The 21288-nt window shown below is 36.7% G+C and overlaps 3 protein-coding genes across 4 annotated transcripts; 2 read left to right on the plus strand and 1 right to left on the minus strand.

Annotated features, from left to right (window-relative positions):
* Window positions 1-2342: 2342 nt before the first annotated feature.
* Window positions 2343-6882, plus strand: LOC112749535 (plant UBX domain-containing protein 8). Of its 2 annotated transcripts, none has more exons than XM_025797811.3 (11): window positions 2343-2837; window positions 3466-3536; window positions 3663-4218; window positions 4306-4389; window positions 4555-4667; window positions 4788-4998; window positions 5121-5321; window positions 5418-5549; window positions 6157-6300; window positions 6381-6437; window positions 6540-6882. In XM_025797811.3, the coding sequence occupies exons 1-11, from the start codon at window positions 2748-2750 to the stop codon at window positions 6645-6647; spliced, it is 1767 nt and encodes a 588-aa protein (XP_025653596.1). In that variant the 5' UTR covers window positions 2343-2747; the 3' UTR covers window positions 6648-6882. The 2 variants fall into 2 exon arrangements, with proteins under 2 accessions (XP_025653596.1, XP_025653595.1); XM_025797810.3 differs by having other exon boundaries at window positions 2346-2837; window positions 4767-4998.
* Window positions 6883-12755: 5873 nt separating this feature from the next.
* Window positions 12756-15071, plus strand: LOC112749537 (scarecrow-like protein 28). The gene has a single exon (XM_025797813.3). The coding sequence runs from the start codon at window positions 12756-12758 to the stop codon at window positions 14796-14798; it is 2043 nt and encodes a 680-aa protein (XP_025653598.1). The 3' UTR covers window positions 14799-15071.
* A 3907-nt stretch (window positions 15072-18978) lies between these two features.
* On the minus strand, window positions 18979-20153 carry LOC140179119 (uncharacterized). The gene is made up of 2 exons (XM_072217744.1): window positions 19697-20153; window positions 18979-19583 (listed from the first exon to the last, which is right to left on the minus strand). Exons 1-2 carry the CDS (start codon window positions 20151-20153, stop codon window positions 18979-18981), a joined length of 1062 nt encoding a protein of 353 aa, XP_072073845.1.
* Window positions 20154-21288: the final 1135 nt, after the last annotated feature.

Genomic DNA, 21288 nt, shown 5'->3' on the forward strand with positions numbered 1-21288 from the left:
TGCCGAACCAAATACAAGAGACTAACATAGAAAATAAAGCAGATGAGGGTTATGATCAACATTGGCAGAACATGGATTATTATTTGTTGTCATTATTGTATTTGTTGCCGGTGGATTATATGGCATGTTTCCGGATATTCCGACATGCATGTTGGCTTGGCTCCCTCTAGCAGCTTGTCCTACTACTATGTTCACAACATTTAAAATATGGTGTGTCAATCATCAACATCTATTTCACCGAGGCTAACAACCTTCCTATTCAATTACTATCAAAATTAAACACCTGTTGCTGCTTGCTTCTATTGCATTTAAGTCTGTTACAATATATATCTGATAAATAGTAGAGAAAGCTAAGAAGACAACATTTTTAGTTAAAAAAAAATGACTAGTATTGGTTCAAATATAGAAATAACATTTCTGAATAATATATTAAGCAATACTTGTGTTCTTAACGAGATCCAATAATAAAAAACCTAAGGTCTATATGTTTTTACTTTTTACCTGACACCTATACAATTCCATGAGAAATCTTGTTGAAAGAGAGTTCAATAAATAATTAAATACTCAAAAGCATCTTCTCTGATTTAGATTATGTTAAAATTGCAATAGTGAGAATTGTAATAAATTGAGTCTACATTAGAAAAAACAAAAAGAAGTGAAAAATTTTTAAGATAAGAAACTCAATAATTTAACTGTCTTAAAATTTTGAATTGAATGTGATATCTTTTTTGTTTTGGTGTTCTTTCATTTGATTTCTCTATAAAACCTCTCCACTTTGGTAGTCGAGAGTTCCTGAGTCAATGGCTCTACTATTTTACTCTTTTGTCGTCTATAAATATCATTTTAGATAACATTTTTAATAAAAGAATCATTAATTTATTCATACATTTATTTAGACATTAAAATTTTTTGAAGATACTCCCAGTTATTGATATTTTTTTGGGACGAGGGTCAAGGCCCACAACAACAGACTGACCCAACCCGACAAACCTAACCCATCCCCACAACCCGTTCCCCCTACTGCCATCTTCCAATCCTAACAGCGGCAAGGAGCTTGAACGCTGAGCAGATGGAGCTCTTCTTGGAGTTGGCGCCACCGCGCCGAAGACCTTTCCGATCTCGTCTCGATGTCGCTGCTGGGCCGAGAAGGGTGTCCATCGAAACGTCCCCTCCCTTCCTGCGTTGACAAAGACAACAACCTCCTGCAGAAGACTCCTCCGCCGCTTTGTCCCTCCCTAATCCATTCACAATAATTCCTCAAAAAATAGTAGATGAATTAATATATCAAATGGATCGAGGCAACAAGAGTAGATAATCTGTTGGGATCCATTGCGAAGAATAGCAGGCTAATGAATCCTTCAAAAATAGGCCCTAAAAAGATTATTTTTAAGCGGATTAGTTGGATTTCTTTATTTTTGTTCAATAAGAGCACCAAATATAAAATGTAACAAACAATTTGGAACACCAACCCATACCAACAAAAAAGGAATAGAAACACTAAGTCCAATAAATTAAAAAAAAAAAGGACACAGCATGTTATTCCCCCGGCCCTGTGAGGCTGCGAATCTGAGTTAACTTGAAGGAATTGGTGTGGCCGAGGCATTGCACCAATGGCCAATATGTTGGCCTTACAGAAGCCACATCTTAGGTTCGAATCCCAGCTATAGTTGGGTAGTGATAGAACCTTTAGTGTGTGTGAGTGGGTGTGTTGTGTAACCTAGGATTGGGGTTGTCCAATCCATCGAACCAAAAAAAAAAAACTTGAAGGAATTGGTTGTTCTAGTCCCAAAAAAAGGAATTCGTTCTTCATGATTTATCATTTTTTCATTTTTATCCTAAAGACCTAAACTAGTAGTCACGTTTTTTCTTTCAATTATTAATAATACAGAATAATAGATATATATTTTAATTAAATTATTTTATCATTTTTCTAAAAGAGATTTTCCTAAAATTGCACATAGCGATTATTGAAAAAAAATTAAAAAGAGAATAATGTTATTAATAAAAAAAGTATCCTTTTTCCCAATTTTTTGGTTATAAAAAATTTCATAATTTAGCGAATCGTTAAAGGGCAAATTGAAAAAAAAAATAGTTAGATCCATGACCAAAAAAAATAAAAGAAAAAGAAAAGAATAGTTAGAACAACTTTATAACCATATAATAAGCTCTGATTCATTGCTTTTGTATATAGCTAAGAGTCTAATACATGTTCTAAAATATTTATACTAACTCAAATTTATAGCAACCTAACACTAGAGAAAAAGAGTGTAATTATTTTTTTAAAAGTAAAGAATTGGAAATGTTGATATTAAAGGTGTTTTACTTGTTTGGGGCTTCAAAGTATCTTCGGATGGATCTACTTGCGAAGAAAGAAAGCAAAAGACCAAAAAGTCCAGCAGCCTAAGCTACAAGTTATAACCAAATAGCGTAGAAGGTTGGAGAACTCCAACCATTCGATTTCACCAATTTACCCCCGGAAAAACTACCATAAAGACCAAAACACCCCTAAGAACCCATCCTTGTCTCCTCGTTCTCTCGCTCATGTTGCCCTTCCTACCCACCGCTTTATATAATTTTTTTGATATTTCAGTCGAAAAATATAAATACAAACATTTCTTACTTCTCCTTTTGAAGCTCCAATTCTTCTCCATAAAGCAGACGAAAACAAATCTCATTCTTTCTCTTCATTATCGAATTCTTTTCTTTTTATTTATTCTTCTGCTGTATTGGGGTTTCTTTGAATTACGATGTCAATGGCTAGGCCTAATCAAGAGGCAATTGAGACATTTATGAGCATCACTGGCTTATCTGAACCCATCGCAGTGCAAAAGCTTGAGGTTTTTCTCTCTATCATTTCTTTTTTATCATCGCAGATTCTCTAAGAATTGTATTTGAACAAAAACCGAACTAATCAATCGCTCATACTTAGGGTTTCTTTTCTTTTCAATTTGATTTTATTCTGCAGTTCAGTTACACACGTGGCATTTGGAATGTAATTGTGGTTGTTTATTCTATAATCTGATCAACTATGCTCGATCATTATAGCGCAACCAACTACTGCTTTTGAACTATTTTACGATTTATCTTTTATTTTTATTTTTATTTTTATTCCCTGATATTTAATTGGTTGTTATATTTTTGTTTGTTGGATTATCGATTTGTTTAAACTTATGCTTAGATTATGGGGTCTTTTCATGATTCACTTTTAGTCTTTAATCAGTTCTATGATTTTTGCTGAACTTATTAATACTGTATTACGAGCTCAAATGTTGTAAACTTTTTGCATTAGCTTAGAAACTTAGTTGTACATAGAATTTTCCAAATGTGACTGTGACTGTGACTGTGAGTTTGTGTAGAACCAACGATGTTTTGATTTTGTGGCTTTAGATTTTAGGCACTCAAAAATTCATCTCAGGTAGCTGTTCGTGTTCCTCCTTATTATCTGTAAATATTGTTTCCTCTCAGGAACATGGGGGCAATCTTAATGAAGCTGTCAATGCACATTTTAGTGAAGGTGACCGAAATTTGTCAACCAGGTATACTGTTTGTGATTCTTAGTAACTAAGCTAGTAAGGTATATAGATATTTGCCTTATCAAGACAATGGCTTTCTTTTTTAATATGCATGATATTGACATTTTAATCGACTCCTTTCATGGCCAGCACCCTCAATACCTCTGCTGCTCTTCCACAAGATGATTTTATGGATATAGATAATGAACTTAATGCTGAAATGCGCAGACCTCTGTCTCTTTTGTCTTCGGCAAGAACTAATCCGTTTTCTCTTCTTGATCCAACTATTGGGAGAAGTATATTTGATAATCATCTTGATCCAACAAACCGATCACCATTTGTTACACATCCAAGAGAAGTAAGACAAATTCCTATAGAGGTTAAGGATAGTAATCAATCCAACCCTCCAGGGGACCATGTTCCGACCATTGAAGATGTCACTGGAACTTCTCAGGCCCATGGTCCAGATATTCATGGAACAGTCATCATTCATGATGATGATGATGATATTCCACCTGCCCAAACTGCTGCTCGGGATGAGCAGATGCATACACTTGACAGAAATGCGAGACCCAGTGCTCCTGAGTTTGAGAATTTGCCAGATTATGGCAATGACATAGAAGAAGAAATGATCCGTGCAGCAATTGAGGCTTCAAAAAGGGAGGCTGAGGAGAAGTACTCAAATCAAAATCTTAACACAGAAAGCGTATGTTTCCCCCCTTGATGGATTTCTCTTGCTTTATTTACTGAATTCTTGCCTAATGTTCAACTATTTATTTCACATTTGATTCAGGATTTCAGCGAACCTGGGGCCCAGAGAACTGTATCTCATCTGGATGATCCTGAGCTTGCCCATGCAGTCTCATTGTCCCTGAAGGTACACTTATATTATTTATTTTTCCTTTACCATGTTAGGAATTCATTGCATTGAGCATCTTCAGCAGTGTGTGATGCCTCTGGGATAGAATGTTGTTTTCACCTTGCTTTTCATTAATAATGGAATTTTGGTACCCGTATTGCTTCTAACATGGAAAGAGTCCAGACTGCTGAGCAAGAGAAACAATTGCGCATGCAAGGAGGAGAAGCTGAAGCATCAACAGTTGGTTCATCCAAACCATCTAAAGTGGAGCTAGGGGAAGCCTCATCAAATGGAAGGTATATTTCTTTATACCTGTAGTGTCTGTTGGATCTGTTGCATTGGCTGCCCAGATCATACTCAACTTCTTCCCTTCTTGTGACTGTCAAATCTGAAAGGGGCAATCATGGTCATTCTAGGTTGCAGTCAGGAAGTTCTTCCTTCCAAGATGAAGATGAAGACATAGAAGAGCAACCTCTGGTTTGGAACAGGCCTAGACGTACATCCTCAAGCCCTAAAGAGTCACCACAAGAAGTTGAAGTTGCTGAGGCTAGTACTCTGCCCAGCACAGGACAGCAGGATAACAGCAATCCTGCTCAACATAATGAAAATTCCTTCCAATTAGATGAGGTATAATCCTTCCTCTTTGTAACTTTTTAAGATGTAATTCTGTGTGTATTTGCCATCGCATGTTAGGTTGTCTATCTGCCATGTTTCCTAATTTCCAATCTTTGTGTAAACTGAAATTGAAGTGGGGTGGTATTTCTTCGGTGGAGCACGATGAAGCAGTTATGCTGGAGGCTGCAATGTTTGGTGGGATCCCAGAAGGAACCGGTTATCGCTATGCCTATGCACCTCATGAGTTCATGCAGAGTAGGGGTTCATATCCTCGGCCAACCCCACGCCCACCGTCACCATCACTGACAGCTCAGCGCTTGATAAGGGAACAGCAGGTGCAACTTCTTTCTTACCTGGGTTGGAATTATAAGTTGTAGCCTTGTAGGAAATTCCTCACTGTAGCTATCACTTTCTATGGTTGTTCAATGCAGGATGATGAATATCTTGCATCATTACAAGCAGACAGAGAAAAGGAATTGAAAGCCATAGAAGAAGCTGAGGCTGCTCGTGAAGAGGAAAGGCGGAGAGAGGAAGAATCTCGCAGGAAGTTACAGGAAGAGCAGGTATTACATTTGTAATTAATTGTCTGGTCTTTGTTAAGTTGTCCCTCGCTTTAACTGCTTGTTCCTTTTCTTTCTATTTTGTTTTAGTTTAGACCAAGCTGGTGAGAAAGAGTACTATCGTGCTTTTCAATTTTTTTTTTTATATTTGCATTTCTGTGTACTTTTTGTTGGAGGGTTAGATGAGCATTTGTTATTGAAGCAGCAGTTGCTAGAGGTTTTGTGAAGTAGGTACTCCAATTTCTTCACTTTTCAGCTTACTAGAAGCTTGTTGAGCTAGCTTTCAAGGCCTAGTTAAGCTCAATTAAATAGTTCATGTTAGATACAAATGAAACCTTTTAGGTTTTAATGATATTTCTAGTCATAAAATGTAAAAACCTAGTCTTATGGAGCCGATTCATATGCTACTGAGTCAAACATAGTAGAGTTCAAGTTTGACTCATTTAATGAGCACACCTCGTTGAACTATAACTAAATTGGGTTGGAGATAGCTCCCGTGCATTCTCACAATTTTTATCCTGCTGTTGATGTTAACTTTCTCATGTCCAATCCTGTTACCAATATCAAAGTCACGCTTCTCACTTATGCAATTTGCATTATCCTGCTTCAGGAATTGGAAACACAGCTAGTAGCAAAAGAAGCCTCTCTACCACCAGAACCATCCTCAGATGATGAAAATGCTGTCACCTTGCTGGTAAGGATGCCAGATGGAAGCCGCCGTGGACGTCGATTCCTTAGATCTAATAAACTACAGGTGAAATCTGTTGTAGAATTTTGTACTAATCCTTTCTTTCGGGGAATATTTTTGCTAAACCTGATCCTGGAAATTTTCAGTCTCTTTTCGACTTCATAGATATTGCTAGAGTGGTGAAACCAGGCACTTACAGGCTGGTGAGCAAACCCCCTTACGTTTCAGTTTTATCATTATAATTGGTACCCTTGATATGTATTATCGTAGTGATTGCTCTTTCCATGTTATTCTTGTTGGGTCAGGTGAGACCGTATCCTAGGCGTGCTTTTAGTTACGAAGAAAGCGCATCGATACTTGAAGAGCTTGGACTAACCAACAAGCAAGAAGCCTTGTTTTTGGAGTTAGTCTAGTGCCCTGATGGCGCAGATTTGAAAAACATTGAAGTTTTTAGTTTACGAATCAATCCATTTATACGGTGATATGGAATTTCAATCTGGGTTGTGCTGTTTGGATAAAAGTTTATTCATCATATAATTTCTAGAAGATCAGAATTAGATGTACAAAGCGATCAGGTTTTGGCATGTTATGAATCTTCGTGGTAGCAGTTTCATGAACAATTGATTACATGGCGCCTATTATTTTTTCCATCTTTTGTACGTGATCATATATGATACCGTTACGTTACGCGGGTGTGTTCCTCAGGAGAGAACAAAACAATTTTATATTTGATAACTGGAGCTTCAATTTCAAGCCCCCTCCCCGCCCGGAAAGAACTAAAATAGTTAAAAAAACTCATTTACCGTCCATTATCAGCGAAAAGTACTGTTCATAATTTCCTAATGTTTTGTTTTAAATTTATCGATTTCAACCATATGATTTTTAGGTTTTAACTCAATTTCATATTCATAATTTCCTAATGTTTTGTTTTAAATTTATCGATTTCAACCATATGATTTTTAGGTTTTAACTCAATTTCATATTCAAGCGTTTATTTTTGTAGTTCAATTAAGCTTTTTCTCTCGACATCTATGTCTTTTTTTTTCTTTTTCTTTGAGCTTATTTTGGAGTATCATCCTCGGCTTGGCTGGAACAACCAGCTTTTTCTATTACTATTGCTATTACTATTATAATCTAAACGGCAAGAAGAGATTATAGACGTTGAGTTAGAGGAAATAATTCATTGTTGAGCAAATTTTAGATACAGTACGAATTAAAATTTAGATGCATATCTCTTCAGTTTCAGCATCTTTGTCTCCCCCACTCGAGTTTGCATGAATTTAGTGAAGCTAAGCAAAGTAACCCTTTCAATTTTACGAAGAGTACACGTTAATTAAATAGTTTTATACGTGAGTACATGATGAATGATGAAAGCATGCTAAGGGGAAAAAGTAATATGAGATACACTATTTTTTTTAAGTTTCAAAAAATTTTTATTTATAAATTAATTCAACAGTCCAGAATTTTTTTCCATATAGTATTATTAATTTATTACTCCAGTTCGAATAATAGATGGACAACTTTTAGTTCTTGAAAATAAACTATGAGAAAGACATTGCTTTTTTATGAAAGGATAAAAGTATTTCATTAATAATTATATAATATTTAATAGGTAAATTATAGGGTACAGATTTAAATATACAGATATTTCATTTGAGTCACAAAATTATTGACGCGTGTTGTGTCTGCTAGAGGAATGACATAAAAAAGAGAAAATGTTAATTAGGTTTTTTGTAATGTATATAACAGATTTGTTATTTTATTAAGGTAGAAATAAAAGACAATTACACTAGATAAATAACAAAATTGTACTACCACCGTTTGTTGACCTTTCTTTAGTTTATACTTTATATTTTTTTTTCAAGTTGAATTTGAATTTTAATATCATACCCATAGGCAATAGCTATTATTTTTAGTAAGAAAATTTATAACTAATTTAAACTATGATGAAAATACACTAAGGCACTCAATTTTTATAATATTAATGGAAAATATTTATTTTGAATATTCAATATTACAGATAAAAAATATAAACAACAAAAATAGTCAACTATTAAAATGCATTAAGATATAGTTTAAAAGTTCGTGTATAAATTGAGTACATTGTACCTGAAATATAATTATAATAAAATTTCTAGCACTATATCTAGGATATATATAATTTATAAAAAATATTTTTTTAAATAATAGTTATCTATCTTTTATTTTTATATTTTTTTTAATTTTTTAAAAAATTTAATAGGATTACTTCATAAAACAAGAATATATTATAAGTGAGATATAAATTTAATTATAAAAACAAAAAAAATAATTTATTTGAATTAGATTAAATAAATTTTAAAAGTTAAACCTAAAATTTAATTTAAGTCCAATACAAATTGTTTTTAATTTTGATATATTTTATAGTTAAATTTAAATTAGATCATATTGAATTAAATTGGACTTTAAGTTTTTAACACCCTAATTAATCAACTAACCTATTACATTAGCTAGTCTTAAAAAAAAGTTTCTGAAAATCATATCAATTATCAAACCATTTTAATTATTGATTTATTAGTTCATTAGACTAATTGGTTTAACTATGATTAAACTAAAATAACTGTTTTATAATTATATAATTTAATAAAATATAAATAAATATACTAAAATATAATTATAGTTTAATATAAATCTTAAAATGTCATTCAAATTTAAAATACTACATCAACAAAAATCTTACGATCTTATTAAAGTACAAATACAAAAGTTATTAGTTAAATAATAAGTGTTTTTTTTATTGATACTATCATTCATAACTGAAATTATAAATCATAAAATATATAAATAATTTTTTATCTCATTAATTATTAACAATCTAATACTCTTTATATGAAGCAGTAACAATTGATGCACAATTTTAATAAAGTTGTGAGGATAAAAATTAATTTTATTTTTAAAAATTATTTTATTAAAGATAATTAAATTAAATTTTAAAAAATATAGATTTAAATTAATGAAGACTTTTAAATAAATTTTATAATAATTAAATATTTTTTATATTTAAATTTAATAATAGTTTCATAGATATGTACAAAATTTAAATTGTAACGACAATCACTTATAGAATACACGCATTGGAACGAGAATGTTTTTTTTAAATTTTATTTTATTGAGTTAAATCTGAAATTACATATACATACATAGTATAGAAAAAATTTAAAATTTTCAGTAAATATAATAATTTTTTATTTTGTTGGTTTTATCCGTTCTTTCTAAAAAATATCGTAGTTGTCATAATAATTCTTTAATATAATGTAAAATATATCTTATACAATGTCTTATATCATATGTACAACTTAAATTAAAAACTTATGATTATAATTTTTGTGTTACTTAAATTATACTTTTGTATTATTCAACTAATTTTTTTATATTTTTTAATTAATTATTTTGTATTTTTATTAAAATTTATAGATTTTTTTTGGTATTATTCAACTAAACAATCTGCATAATTAAAAATAATTTATGTATTATGGAATGAACTAAATTTTTTTGTGCCTTTTAACAATATTTTTGTGTTTTTCTTCCGTTATTCAACTAAAAAATTATACAATTTAAAATTACTTTACTTTAAAAAATATTTTTCACATAATAATATACAAAAAATATTTTTATATTATTGTATTTAAATATAATTAATAAATAAAAATATTTTTTATATAAAATATTTAAACATAAAATTATTTTTATTTTTTAAAATAATTTTTTGAATAAAGATAATTAATTTTTTTTATAAACTCACCCAAATAAATTCTAAATCTACGAATATTCTAAGTTTACTATAATAGATAAATCTTGTAATAATCACAAATTTATCCACAAATAATATAATCAACATTCCAAAATTACTATTTAAATTATCTTTCCGTTTTCTAAACAACATACTAACTAAATGAAAAAATAATTGGTTTACTAAAACAAAACATTTTGTAATGAGAATATATATATATATATATATATATATATATATATATATATATATATATATATATATTATTTTACCGTCATATAGCTATAGATTGTTTTATCTAATAGTATATTACATTAGGAAAAGAAAAAAGAAAATAAACTTGAGTCGATAGTCCAAACGAAGAAAGTCATAATCGTTGTATTGCTTGAAAAATTTGGTGCGTCCAACTATTAAGAAAAAGAAAGTGTAATTAGTAACAGTTTTAACGGCGTCAACTATTTTTAAAAGGAGTTAGGAATTAACATTTAACAATCCGCAAATATTTGTACTGTACTATAATTACAGCCTTCGCATTTGCATTAGAATTTAGTTTAATAGAAGAAAAAAGGACACGTATCACTAATTTTAATTATAAAATATATCTGTACAAAATCTGTATATAATGAATCTTTATACTAGTGCAACCCTATTTAATATAGGAAGTTCATTTAGGGATTTATTTCATATTAATTGTTGTAAGTAAAGTTTTGTACAATCATCTAATTATATATTACTACATTACTAAAAGTGATTACTTTTAGCTCTTACTATTTGAATAGTCATAAAAAAAAGTTGACAATATAAACAAGTTAACTTTTCTACACAATCATAAAATTATTTTACATTGTCAATCAACAAATATTTAAGAAAGTCAGGATCATGGTAAGTGTTTTTTTTTTTAAATGGTAGATAAAATTTATGCTAAATGTGTTTTATCTAGGACTTTGCTGGAAAATATTTTAAAGTTATTATTTTTTAAGCAAGGAAAAGATTTTTACTGTAACTAGTATATTTGTTTTGGATTCAGTAGATACATGTTAAGATTATTGTAAATAGAACTTTTTAAACCTTTTACTTTAATAAATATAAAACAAATGCATTATAAATTTAAATTTGTATATTTTCTATAAAAAATTTCACTGATAATCTTAATATATATATATATGTGTTTGGGAAACATGTTAGTTAAATTTTTATTTTTTATATCCTTAAATAATCCTATTAACATATTCATTAACAAAATCTTACTTTGATTTATATCAGGCGCATTATGATATTCCAAAGATCAAAATAACTAGAGCAGTCTAGTCAAATGGTCGTGGACGTGTCCCCTCAACAGGGGTTTAGTTTAGTTTATAGTAAAGGGGAAAAAGGAAGGAACAAGATGATGATGGTGCAAAGTAGCATGTTGTGTTGTTACTCACTCCCACCAAAAAGCGAAGAACCCAATGCAACGGTCAATTGAACGGATACCCGCATGATGGGCACGTGCGGCGGCCACTAGTCACTTCCCCCACAACGGTCATATTTCACCGACATCACACAACGGTCACATGATTATATGGCATCAGCGATGGGCCGTTGGATGATGATCGTACGGTTGAGAAGGGGAGGTTGGGGTTGTTCCGTGGTGCCCGCTGTCATCATCTCTATTCCTTTTTCTTTCTCCCTCCGCCGATTCTTACATCAAATCAGGGTTTAGTGTAGGCCCAGCCACGCACTCACACCACAACACAACTCACTCACTCACTGCGACGATGATGGAGACAGCCTTGGAGTGTTGAAGACCACAACAACATGAAGCTGGTTCATGCAGGGGAGAGGACCCTATAGCATAGTGTTGTGTTAAACTATAACATCTACTATTATATAAAAGCACAACGCTTTTAAGGTTTGTGTTTTCTCTTTTAGGTAAGTGATTGATGGCGTTCTGAGAGGTGTTAGGGGGCTTTTGTTTCTGTTCTTGTTCCCTCCCCTGGCGCGGGTAATTGAGCCATGACGTTGTTGTTGAGAGTTTCCGGTGCTAATAATAATGATATGGGTTTGAATGTTTCTCAGGAGTTCAGCCATCACTACCACCACCACCACTTTGAAGGAGTATGTTTCTGTTTCCCCTCCCTTGTTTCTGTTAAAACTACTACTACTACTCGGCACTTTGCCATGACCCTTGTTTGAGTTTATCTGGAATCCGATGATCGTTTTGTGCATGTGTTAGGTTAGTTTCTTTCCAAATTCATTCTTTCATTCTTTTATTGTTATTACTTACTTACTGGGTTGGGACCATTCTTTTTTTGCATATACAGATTCATTTCTTCACATACATACCTACACACTGAATTTGTAAAGAAACACACTAGAAAGCTTGATTAAATTTGTTTGAAACATATTCATCGGATTCCTTTCTTTTTTCTCTTGTTTCTCATTCTGTGGACACAAAATCTTGCTAACTAGAAACTTCATCCACTGGCATTCACTCTGCATTTCCCCTCTTGTAAAGTTTTGCTACATACATGTTGATTGTTGGGCCAGGGTCTAGCTAGTTGAGAAAACAAACACATACATAACATTTTCCTACATCCACCATATTATATATTACATACATCACTTGATCAAGCTATTTACTAGATACAAAAGAAAAAAGGGAAGGGAAAAAGAAGCAGGTACCATAGCAGAAGCAGGAAGCAGCAGCAGCAGCATTGGGGAAGAGAAGGAAAACGGGGGGATTAACCAGCAACAGAAAAAGCAATAGAGGATGTTGGCTGGGTGTTCTAGTTCTACATTGTTGTCACCAAGGCATAGATTGAGGAGCGAACCATCACCACAGTTTCATCATCAAGCTTGTCATCTTCAGCTACCACCTTCCATGAGCACGCAGAGATTGGACTTGCCAGCTTGCACCTTCCCAAGGAACAACAAAGTCTCACCAAGGCCTTCTGTTGTCACCACCAACACCAACACCAACAAGCCCATTGAAGCCAAGACAAGCTCTTATTCTCTCAAGCAGCACATTAGGCTTCCGCCATTGGCAACCACACCACAAGTTATCACATCTGCACCACCTTCACCCTTTCTTGAAGCCAAAGAAGAGCCCTTCTGGGACAACAACAACAACAACAACAACAGGAGCTTGAAGAAGAGGCCAGTGGATAATGACGACTCTTTTGACAGCAGAGGCAAGAGGAAGAAGGGCAGCAACAGCAACAGCAACAGCACCAGCGACAATGGCGATTCTTCCGATGATGTTATGGAAGAAGAAGGAACAGGAGAGGGTCTGAGTTTATCTGCAAACTTCTGGTTACAGCCATCTTCACTTCCTCCATTCTCTCTAACATGTTCAGGGGAGGAAGAGAGGGTGTGCTTCGTTCCAAGCGAGGTGGTTTCCGCCCCTTGGGTGGAATCCGCAATAACAAAGATAACAAACCATGGCGAGAAGGAAGGCGAGGGTGGTGGCAGCCGCTTCCCTCCGCCACAACCCTCAGCCTCCTCCAACACCTCATCAGAGAGCCAAGGTTTAAGCCTCAGGCTGAACGAGAATCCTGAAGTCGGAAACGGTTCAGGTAACCCTTACCATAACCACCACCATGAAGAAACCACCGCGGAGGAAGACGAAGATATCCAAGAGGAGCACCGTGGATTCGAGCTTGTTAGTTTACTAACCGCATGCGTTGAAGCCATTGGAACAAAGAACATCGCCGCAATCAACCATTTCATAGCGAAATTAGGAGATCTTGCTTCACCAAGAGGAACAAGTTCAATGAGCCGAATCTGTTCTTACTTCACAGAAGCCCTAGCCATAAGAGTGACGAGGCTATGGCCTCACATTTTCCACATCACCATCCCTCGGGAGCTCGATCGTGTTGTGGAGGACGAAAACGGCACCGCATTGAGGCTCTTGAACCAAATCACACCGATCCCTAAGTTCCTTCACTTCACATCGAACGAGATGCTGCTGAGAGCCTTCGAAGGCAAAGACAGAGTCCACATCATAGATTTCGACATCAAGCAAGGTCTTCAATGGCCGAGCTTGTTCCAGAGCTTGGCTTCCAGATCGAACCCTCCCAGCCACGTCAGAATCACCGGCATCGGCGAATCCAAGCAAGATCTGAACGAAACAGGTGACAGGCTCGCCGGTTTCGCAGAGGCGCTGAACCTTCCGTTCGAGTTCCATGGAGTGGTGGACAGGCTGGAAGACGTGAGGCTGTGGATGCTTCACGTGAAGGAGAACGAAACGGTTGCGGTGAACTGCGTGTTCCAGCTTCACAAGACTCTGTATGACGTAAACGGCGGAGCGTTGAGAGATTTCTTGGGACTGATACGAAGCACGAACCCCGCAATGGTGGTTGTGGCGGAGCAAGAAGCAGAGCACAACGATATGAGGTTGGAGGCTAGGGTTTGCAACTCGTTGAAATACTACTCAGCGTTGTTTGACTCGGTTGAGCACTGTCTTGAAGGGGATAGCAGTGCGAGGAGGAAGATAGAGGAGATGTTTGGAAGGGAGATTAGGAACATTGTGGCTTGTGAGGGGAGTGATAGGTTGGAGAGGCATGAGGGTTTTGGGAAGTGGAGGAAGATGATGGTGGAGCAAGGAGGGTTCAGGTGCTTGAGTGTTACTGAGAGAGAAAGGGTTCAGAGCCAGTTGCTGATGAAGATGTACCCTTGTGACAGTTACAGTGTTAGGAATCATTCAAGTGAGGCTCTCAGTCTTTGTTGGATGGACATTCCTTTGTTCACTGTTTCAGCTTGGGCACCTCTTGATGCTGCAGGAACCTCTTCATCTGTTTCTCAGCCAATTTGATTTCATTTCTTTGTTTCTATACACACAAAGGGAAGGTAACATTCTTTAATTTCTCTAGATAGGGGGATCAAACACCAAAGAAATTTGTTATTATTATTCTTTCATTCTTTGTTGCAGATAACATTTCTTTCTTTCATTAATTAGATTTATTTATCATTTCTCATATTTGTAGTAATTCAATTATTTTTATAGTCCAATTCTTTGTATGTTTTTGGAGTTGATCATGATTCCAAGTTTTATTCATTTTATATGTGAAAAAGTGAATTCCATTGATCTGTGTCAGCTTCAGGTGTGTCTAACTCTAGCTTCTATATTTCTGCTGTTTCATTTCATATGGTAAATATTGTAATAAAGTTCATGACAGGTCATTTTACTTAAATATCAATATCAATCCAATATAATCATATAATTGCAAGCATTTAATGTAATGAAGAAAATCAAAATCATGCTAGTGCTAGCAACAAGTTGGTGAAAGTGACAATTCGATTCAGGCAGGAAAATGACGAATCCATACGAGTGTCCTTCCGTGTTCCTCCTCACCATATCTTTCTTGTTATCAACTTATCATCACTCATTCCGATGCGATAGAAGGTGTATTGCTTATGATAAGTTGGATCGATGATTAACATTAACGAGCAAGTTGATGAGGGGAGGAGGAGGGTTTTATGTGAGACTCTTCAAGATATTTCGTATTATTGTTATGGCCAACCCATAATGTTATTTTGATACAATGATGATGCACCGTTCTAATCATTAAATGTAGGGTGTCGAGTAGGGCCGGCTTTACTCTGGTCGGATACTTTGTTTTGATTTTATTTATTTTGTAGATCCTTATTCCCTTATTCAACATTTAAAATTTTAAATACAACGAAATCTAATAATATTCGGATTAAACTTATTTCGGGTCTACATAAAGTAAACATCGGGTATGAGTTTAAAGACGAAGTATTGAGCATTTGAGCTTCAAGATATTTGTCACCTGTGGTCTGTGGAGAAGTGGCTGTGAGAAACAAGAAAAAGCAAAATCAAAACTTATAAACAATATCTTAATCAAACAAATGAACAAAGAAATTAAACAAAAAATAAACTCTCAAATCTCAACTTGATTTGCCTAAAATGCTAATACAGTTTTAGAATAAAGACAAATTGCTCAAATAAAATAGTTACAAATTTATATTATCAGATTGTAATTTTCTTAAATTGAATACACAGTTATTGTAATTTTTATACATCTATATAGTTTTTAGATTAATATAAACTGCTATCGGTAGCCGCAGTTTACATTTAAAATGGTGTGCATACAGAAACGCTATAGGTAGTAGCAGTTTCTGAAAGATTGAGGTAATGCATAAACCGCGAGATTTATGAAAAATTTTGCTTAATTCATAGGAGACTCTAACAGTTTAAGTGGAGCTGATTTCTCTTTCTCTCTCTTTCTCTCTCTATATATATATATATAAATAAGTGCAAGGTAATTAAAAAGAAGTGGAAATATTTAGAGATTTAATTAATGGAACATAAATTAAAATACTATTTTTGACAATTTAAGATTAAAAGAAGATTTATTAAATAGATAAAAACTGTATTAAATATAAATAGAGAATCAATGTGGATCGTCAAAATTTTAATTCAATCTGCACTCAAATATAAATAAATATAATTTAAATTATAAAATTTTTAAATTTTTAAAAAATAATACCAAATATGCTATATACGTATACTATATTAATAAATATTGTCCATTTAAATTTAATTTTTAAATAAATAAAATTTAAATTATAAAACTTTTAAAATTTAAAAAATCAATACCAAACTTCTCCTCTTGTATGAGTAAAAAAAAAGAATATTAAAGAATAAAGCAATGTATGCTTTATTGCGTATGCTAGTCAATTTAGATAGACTCCTATACGCGGCTGATTGTCAAGATGACTCGGATCCACATCACTTTTTTTGTTTTTACTGATTTAATCAAAACTATTCAATTATTGGTTTAGCACCATGAATGAAAACGTGAAGATAAAAACCAAACACCACCATGAATTTTATTCCTTTTTTAAATACTAAGTACATGTCCGTCGACCGTAGTTGATAAATATGAGAGTGGCCTCATTGTCTCCACCTCAGCACAATCTATGTAATTAATATGTTCATCATCTTTTATTCTTTTCTAACAAGATGGCCCCGTGTTGCCATACAAGGCACATAGATTTTTTAAAAAATAATTTTCTTAAAAAAATTTATGGCATGTGTACAAGATGTCTCTGGTACGGGTTGAGAGATGGATCGAGAACTTGCGGGTTGAGGCAGATGCCGGATCACTTGCCTGGAGCAATGGGGGGTGGTACCTGCAAAGACACTCCGACGCTCAAGTCAGAATGGATCTAAGAGGTAGAAAGTGTGAGGAATGAATGAATACCTGGAGGGGCCTGGGTTCTCTATTTATAGGTGATGGTGAATATCTTATCTTATCTTATTTGGCTAAGATAAGGGAGACGTTTGAATTATCTTATCTTATCTTATCTTATTTGGCTAAGATAAGAGAGACGTTTGGATTCGAAAGTTGGTTAGAAGCTCTAGTGGGCTGGTTCCGAGCCTTTTGGAAGGGCGAAGCGGGTCGGACCCTAGTAACCGAGTTCGGGGACCGTTCTGGGTGTAGGATCCGTGGGCCGGATCCGTAACAGTTGCCCCCGGAGCAAGAGAGTGAGGGTGCTCGGTCTCATCGCTGGACAAACCTTTTCCTCGCCGTTGTGGTTTGGCAAGGAGATCGTTGTTTGGTTTTTCCAATCGAGGTCGAGGATTTGGGGAGTTCCTAGCCATTTCATGGTCAGGCGAGGAGCGCGTTGTTTGGGCGTCTCATCACATGCCGGGTTTGATGACCGTTCCGAAGAAGGGCCCGGAGATCGGGTCCGGAACAGTTGCCCCCGGAGCATGAGTATGCTTTCTTGGTCTCAATGCTAAGTCATTGGAGAGTCTGATTCTCTGTAGTTCGGGAGACTGTGAGGGGCCTGAAAAGGGCGTGACGTCATCATGCACCAATTGGTAGGATGTTGGTCAGTATGGCTTTCCGCAAGTTGGAAGACCGTCAGCTCATGCTTGTTTTGTGTGGCCTTTTTTGGGCCGTTATTGTGAACTTATTTTAGGCCTCTTGGTGGGCCGATTTTAAGACTTTGTTTATTTAGCTTATTTGGATTCCCGTTTTGTTGGCTTTGCGGGTGATCGATTCACGAGTCACTATTTTTGTTATTTGGATATCCGTTTTATTGGCCTTGGGTGATCGATTTCCGGGTAGCCGTTTACTTATTTGGATATCCGTTTTATTATTTGGATATCCGTTTTATTGGCTTCGGGGTGATCGATTTCCGGGTAGCCGTTTTACTTATTTGGATACCCGTTTTATTATTTGGATATCCATTTTGTTGGCCTCGAGGTGATCGATTCCCGGGTAGCCGTTTACTTATTTGGATATCCGTTTTATTGGCTTCGGGGTGATCGATTCCCGGGTAGCCGTTTACTTATTTGGATATCCGTTTTATTATTTGGATATCTATTTTGTTAGCCTCGGAGTGATCGATTCCCAGGTAGCCGTTTGCTTATTTGGATATCCATTTTATTATTTGGATATCCATTTTGTTGGCCTCGGGGTGATCGATTCCTGGGTAGCCGTTTGCTTATTTGGATATCCGTTTTGTTATTTGGATATCCGTTTTATTGGCTTCGGGGTGATCGATTCCTGAGTAGCCGTTTGCTTATTTGGATATCCGTTTTATTATTTGGATATCCGTTTTGTTGGCCTCGGGGTGATCGATTCCCGGGTAGCCGTTTACTTATTTGGATATCCGTTTTATTATTTGGATATCTATTTTGTTAGCCTCGGAGTGATAGATTCCCGGGCTGCTATTTTTTGTTATTTGGATATCCGTTTTATTATTTGGATATCCGTTTTGTTATTTGGATATCCGTTTTATTGGGAGTGGGTAGACCGATGTTGTTTTGTCATAAGACGAGGTCTCCTGGTCCGAAGTCTCGTCGTAACGTGCTGCCATTGTACATTAGGCTTATTCTCTATTTTAGGGCTAGCTCACGTAGGTGTGCTATACTCCTGACCTTGTCTGCAAGGCCCTACTTTGCTTCTTTGTCATTTCCTCCCATGGTTCTGCGTGAATTTTGGTGTCCATCGAGATCAGAAAGGAAGATGCCTGCCGCGTCTCGGGATCTGTTGCGTAGGGCTAGTGCTGATGTTGTCGTATTCTACCGCGGTTTCCCGGTCTCTGTGGATGGTTCCGACGGAGCCATCTTCTGCCATGAACTTCATTAGAAGGTATTTGGTAAAGATGACGGTGGAGAGGTCGTTGATTGTTTTTCTTCCGAGGATGACGTTATAAGCGGTGGAGTTCTTGAGGACCACGAACTCGGACATGATTGTCTTCCTCTGGCTTCCCGTCCCTATGGTAAGGGGAAGAATGATGGAACCGTCTGGCTTGAGGAAGTTGTCTCTGAGTCCCGTGACACCGTTGCGGTGTGTTTGGAGATTTTCGTTGCGGAGCCCGAGCTTGTCGAAGGCACCTCGAAAGAGGATGTTGGAGTCTGCGCCGGTGTCCACCAGTATTCTCCGAACTAGTTTTGTTCCGATTCTCGCCGAGATGACGAAAGGTGCGTCTTCGGCCGAGGTGCTATGCTGGCAATCCTCGGGCAAGAAAGTTATCGTTTTGTTGGCTGTGGTAGCTGGGGCTTGATCTCTGACGGCCAAGACTTTGAGGTCCTTTTTTAGTGTTGATCTTGACTTGCCTGACACATCCTTGTCTGTGATGACATTTACTACTATGGTCGGGTTGTCTTCTGGACTTTCCCTGGGAGGTTGTTTTTGTGTTCTCGGGTTGCGTCCTTCCCTCTTAGGCGACCTGTCTTTTTCCGCGCGTTTTGGTTCTCTGATGATTTGGTGAACTCTGGGAGTTTGCCGTCTCTTATAGCTTGTTCGAGGGCGTCTTTAAGGTCGAAACAGTCTTGTGTCCTGTGCCCGTAACCTCGGTGGTAGTCGCAGTAAAGGGTCTTGTTGCCGCCCGTTCTTTCTCTGAGTTGTCGGGCTTTCGGGATAATATCCCGACCCGCTATCTGGTGGTATATCTCGGTAATCGAGGCTGTCAGGGGGGTGTAGTTCGAGAATTTCCCGATCCTGGGTGGTCGGTTTGTGTTGGTTTGTTTGGGTTGGTCTCTTTGACTTTCTCTGGGCATCGGATTATGGCGGGAAGTCGGGTTGCCGTGTGGAGTGTTGCCGTTTTGCCGTTTATTGGCGGCGACGACCTGGCTGACCTCCTCGTCGTTTATGTAGTCTCTGGCGACGTTTTGGATCTCGTGCATGGTCTATACTGGCTTGGTGGTGAGGTGTTTGCGGAAGTCTTCGTTCATGAGCCCGTTGGTTAAACAGAGGCTTGCGACGGAATCCGTGAGTCCATCAATCGTTAGGCATTCATCGTTGAAGCGGTCCAGATATTTTCGTGTTGATTCGTCTTGTTTCTGTGTGACCCCTAATAAGCTGATGGGGTGTTTAGCTTTGGTAATTCTGGTGGTGAATTGGGCCATGAACTTCCGTGAGATATCATGGAAGCCAGTTATGGATCCGTTGGGGAGGGCATTGAACCATTTAATCGTTGGCCCAGCTAGGGTTACTGGGAAGGCCTTACCTCAGACCGCGTCAGCGGCCCCTTCCAGGTTCATCCTGGCCTTGAAGGCCGTTAGGTGCTCCTGGGAGTCCTTGGTTCCGTCGTACTTCATATCCGTAGGTTTGTCGAAGCCTTTAGGGAGTTTTGCTTTCAGGATTCTTTCAGTGAAGGGAATGGCTCCCATTATCACGTGGTCACTTCTTGTGCGTTTAGCCTCTTGATGTCGTCGGTCGTTGTCCGTTTCATGTTGATGAGCCGGGTTGCGTGGGACGCTGTGATCATACCTTTTGCTATGTCGTCGTTCAGGCATCCTGTCATGTCCGTGGTCACGGCAGATGCTGCGATTGTATCTCTTGGCATGTCGCCGTTCTGGCGATCCGCCGTGCCTGGTTTCATGGCGAGATCTTGATCTAGAGGTTGCGTGACTTCTATTTTTTTCGGCGTTGTGCTTTTCTTTGGGTGTAACTCGGCCTTTGAGGTCTTGCACCCTGAGGCACAGCTCTTGGATTATCTGGACCGCCTTCTTTCCTAGGCCGTCGGGTGGCCGAGCTTCAGTGGGAGAACGGTTGTCCTCTCTTGGTTGTTGCTGGGTTGGGGTTGGTTGGCGATGTGCCGCGCTTATTATCCTCCCATGGGTGGGAGGAGTGTTATCTTGGAGTTCGGGAGTTGGGGTGTTGGGTGGAGGATTGCTCCTCGAGGTTCTCCGTCATGCCGCCACAATTTGGCTGTCCCCCGCATCTATGCAAGAACTTTGAGAACTTTCTTGATCTCTTAGCTCCTGAGAGGTCTGAGCTTGGCCAGGGTGGTAGCGTTTAAGGAGGTCGTTCATGATG

This window comes from Arachis hypogaea, chromosome 15 (genome assembly GCF_003086295.3).
Source record: "Arachis hypogaea cultivar Tifrunner chromosome 15, arahy.Tifrunner.gnm2.J5K5, whole genome shotgun sequence".
In the NCBI taxonomy this organism is placed as follows: Eukaryota; Viridiplantae; Streptophyta; class Magnoliopsida; order Fabales; family Fabaceae; genus Arachis; species Arachis hypogaea.

Excerpts from the sequence above, each read along its gene's own strand:
- LOC112749537 (XM_025797813.3), top strand. The coding sequence starts at position 12,756 with ATGTTGGCTGGGTGTTCTAGTTCTACATTGTTGTCACCAAGGCATAGA.
- LOC140179119 (XM_072217744.1), bottom strand. The coding sequence starts at position 20,153 with ATGCACGAGATCCAAAACGTCGCCAGAGACTACATAAACGACGAGGAG. Across the intron at positions 19,584-19,696 it reads AAACGCGCGGAAAAAGACAG|GCAAGTCAAGATCAACACTA; the intron begins GTCGCCTAAGAG and ends AGGATGTGTCAG.
- LOC112749535 (XM_025797810.3), top strand. The coding sequence starts at position 2,748 with ATGTCAATGGCTAGGCCTAATCAAGAGGCAATTGAGACATTTATGAGC. Across the intron at positions 4,390-4,554 it reads CAGTCTCATTGTCCCTGAAG|ACTGCTGAGCAAGAGAAACA; the intron begins GTACACTTATAT and ends GAAAGAGTCCAG. Across the intron at positions 6,301-6,380 it reads TTAGATCTAATAAACTACAG|TCTCTTTTCGACTTCATAGA; the intron begins GTGAAATCTGTT and ends GGAAATTTTCAG.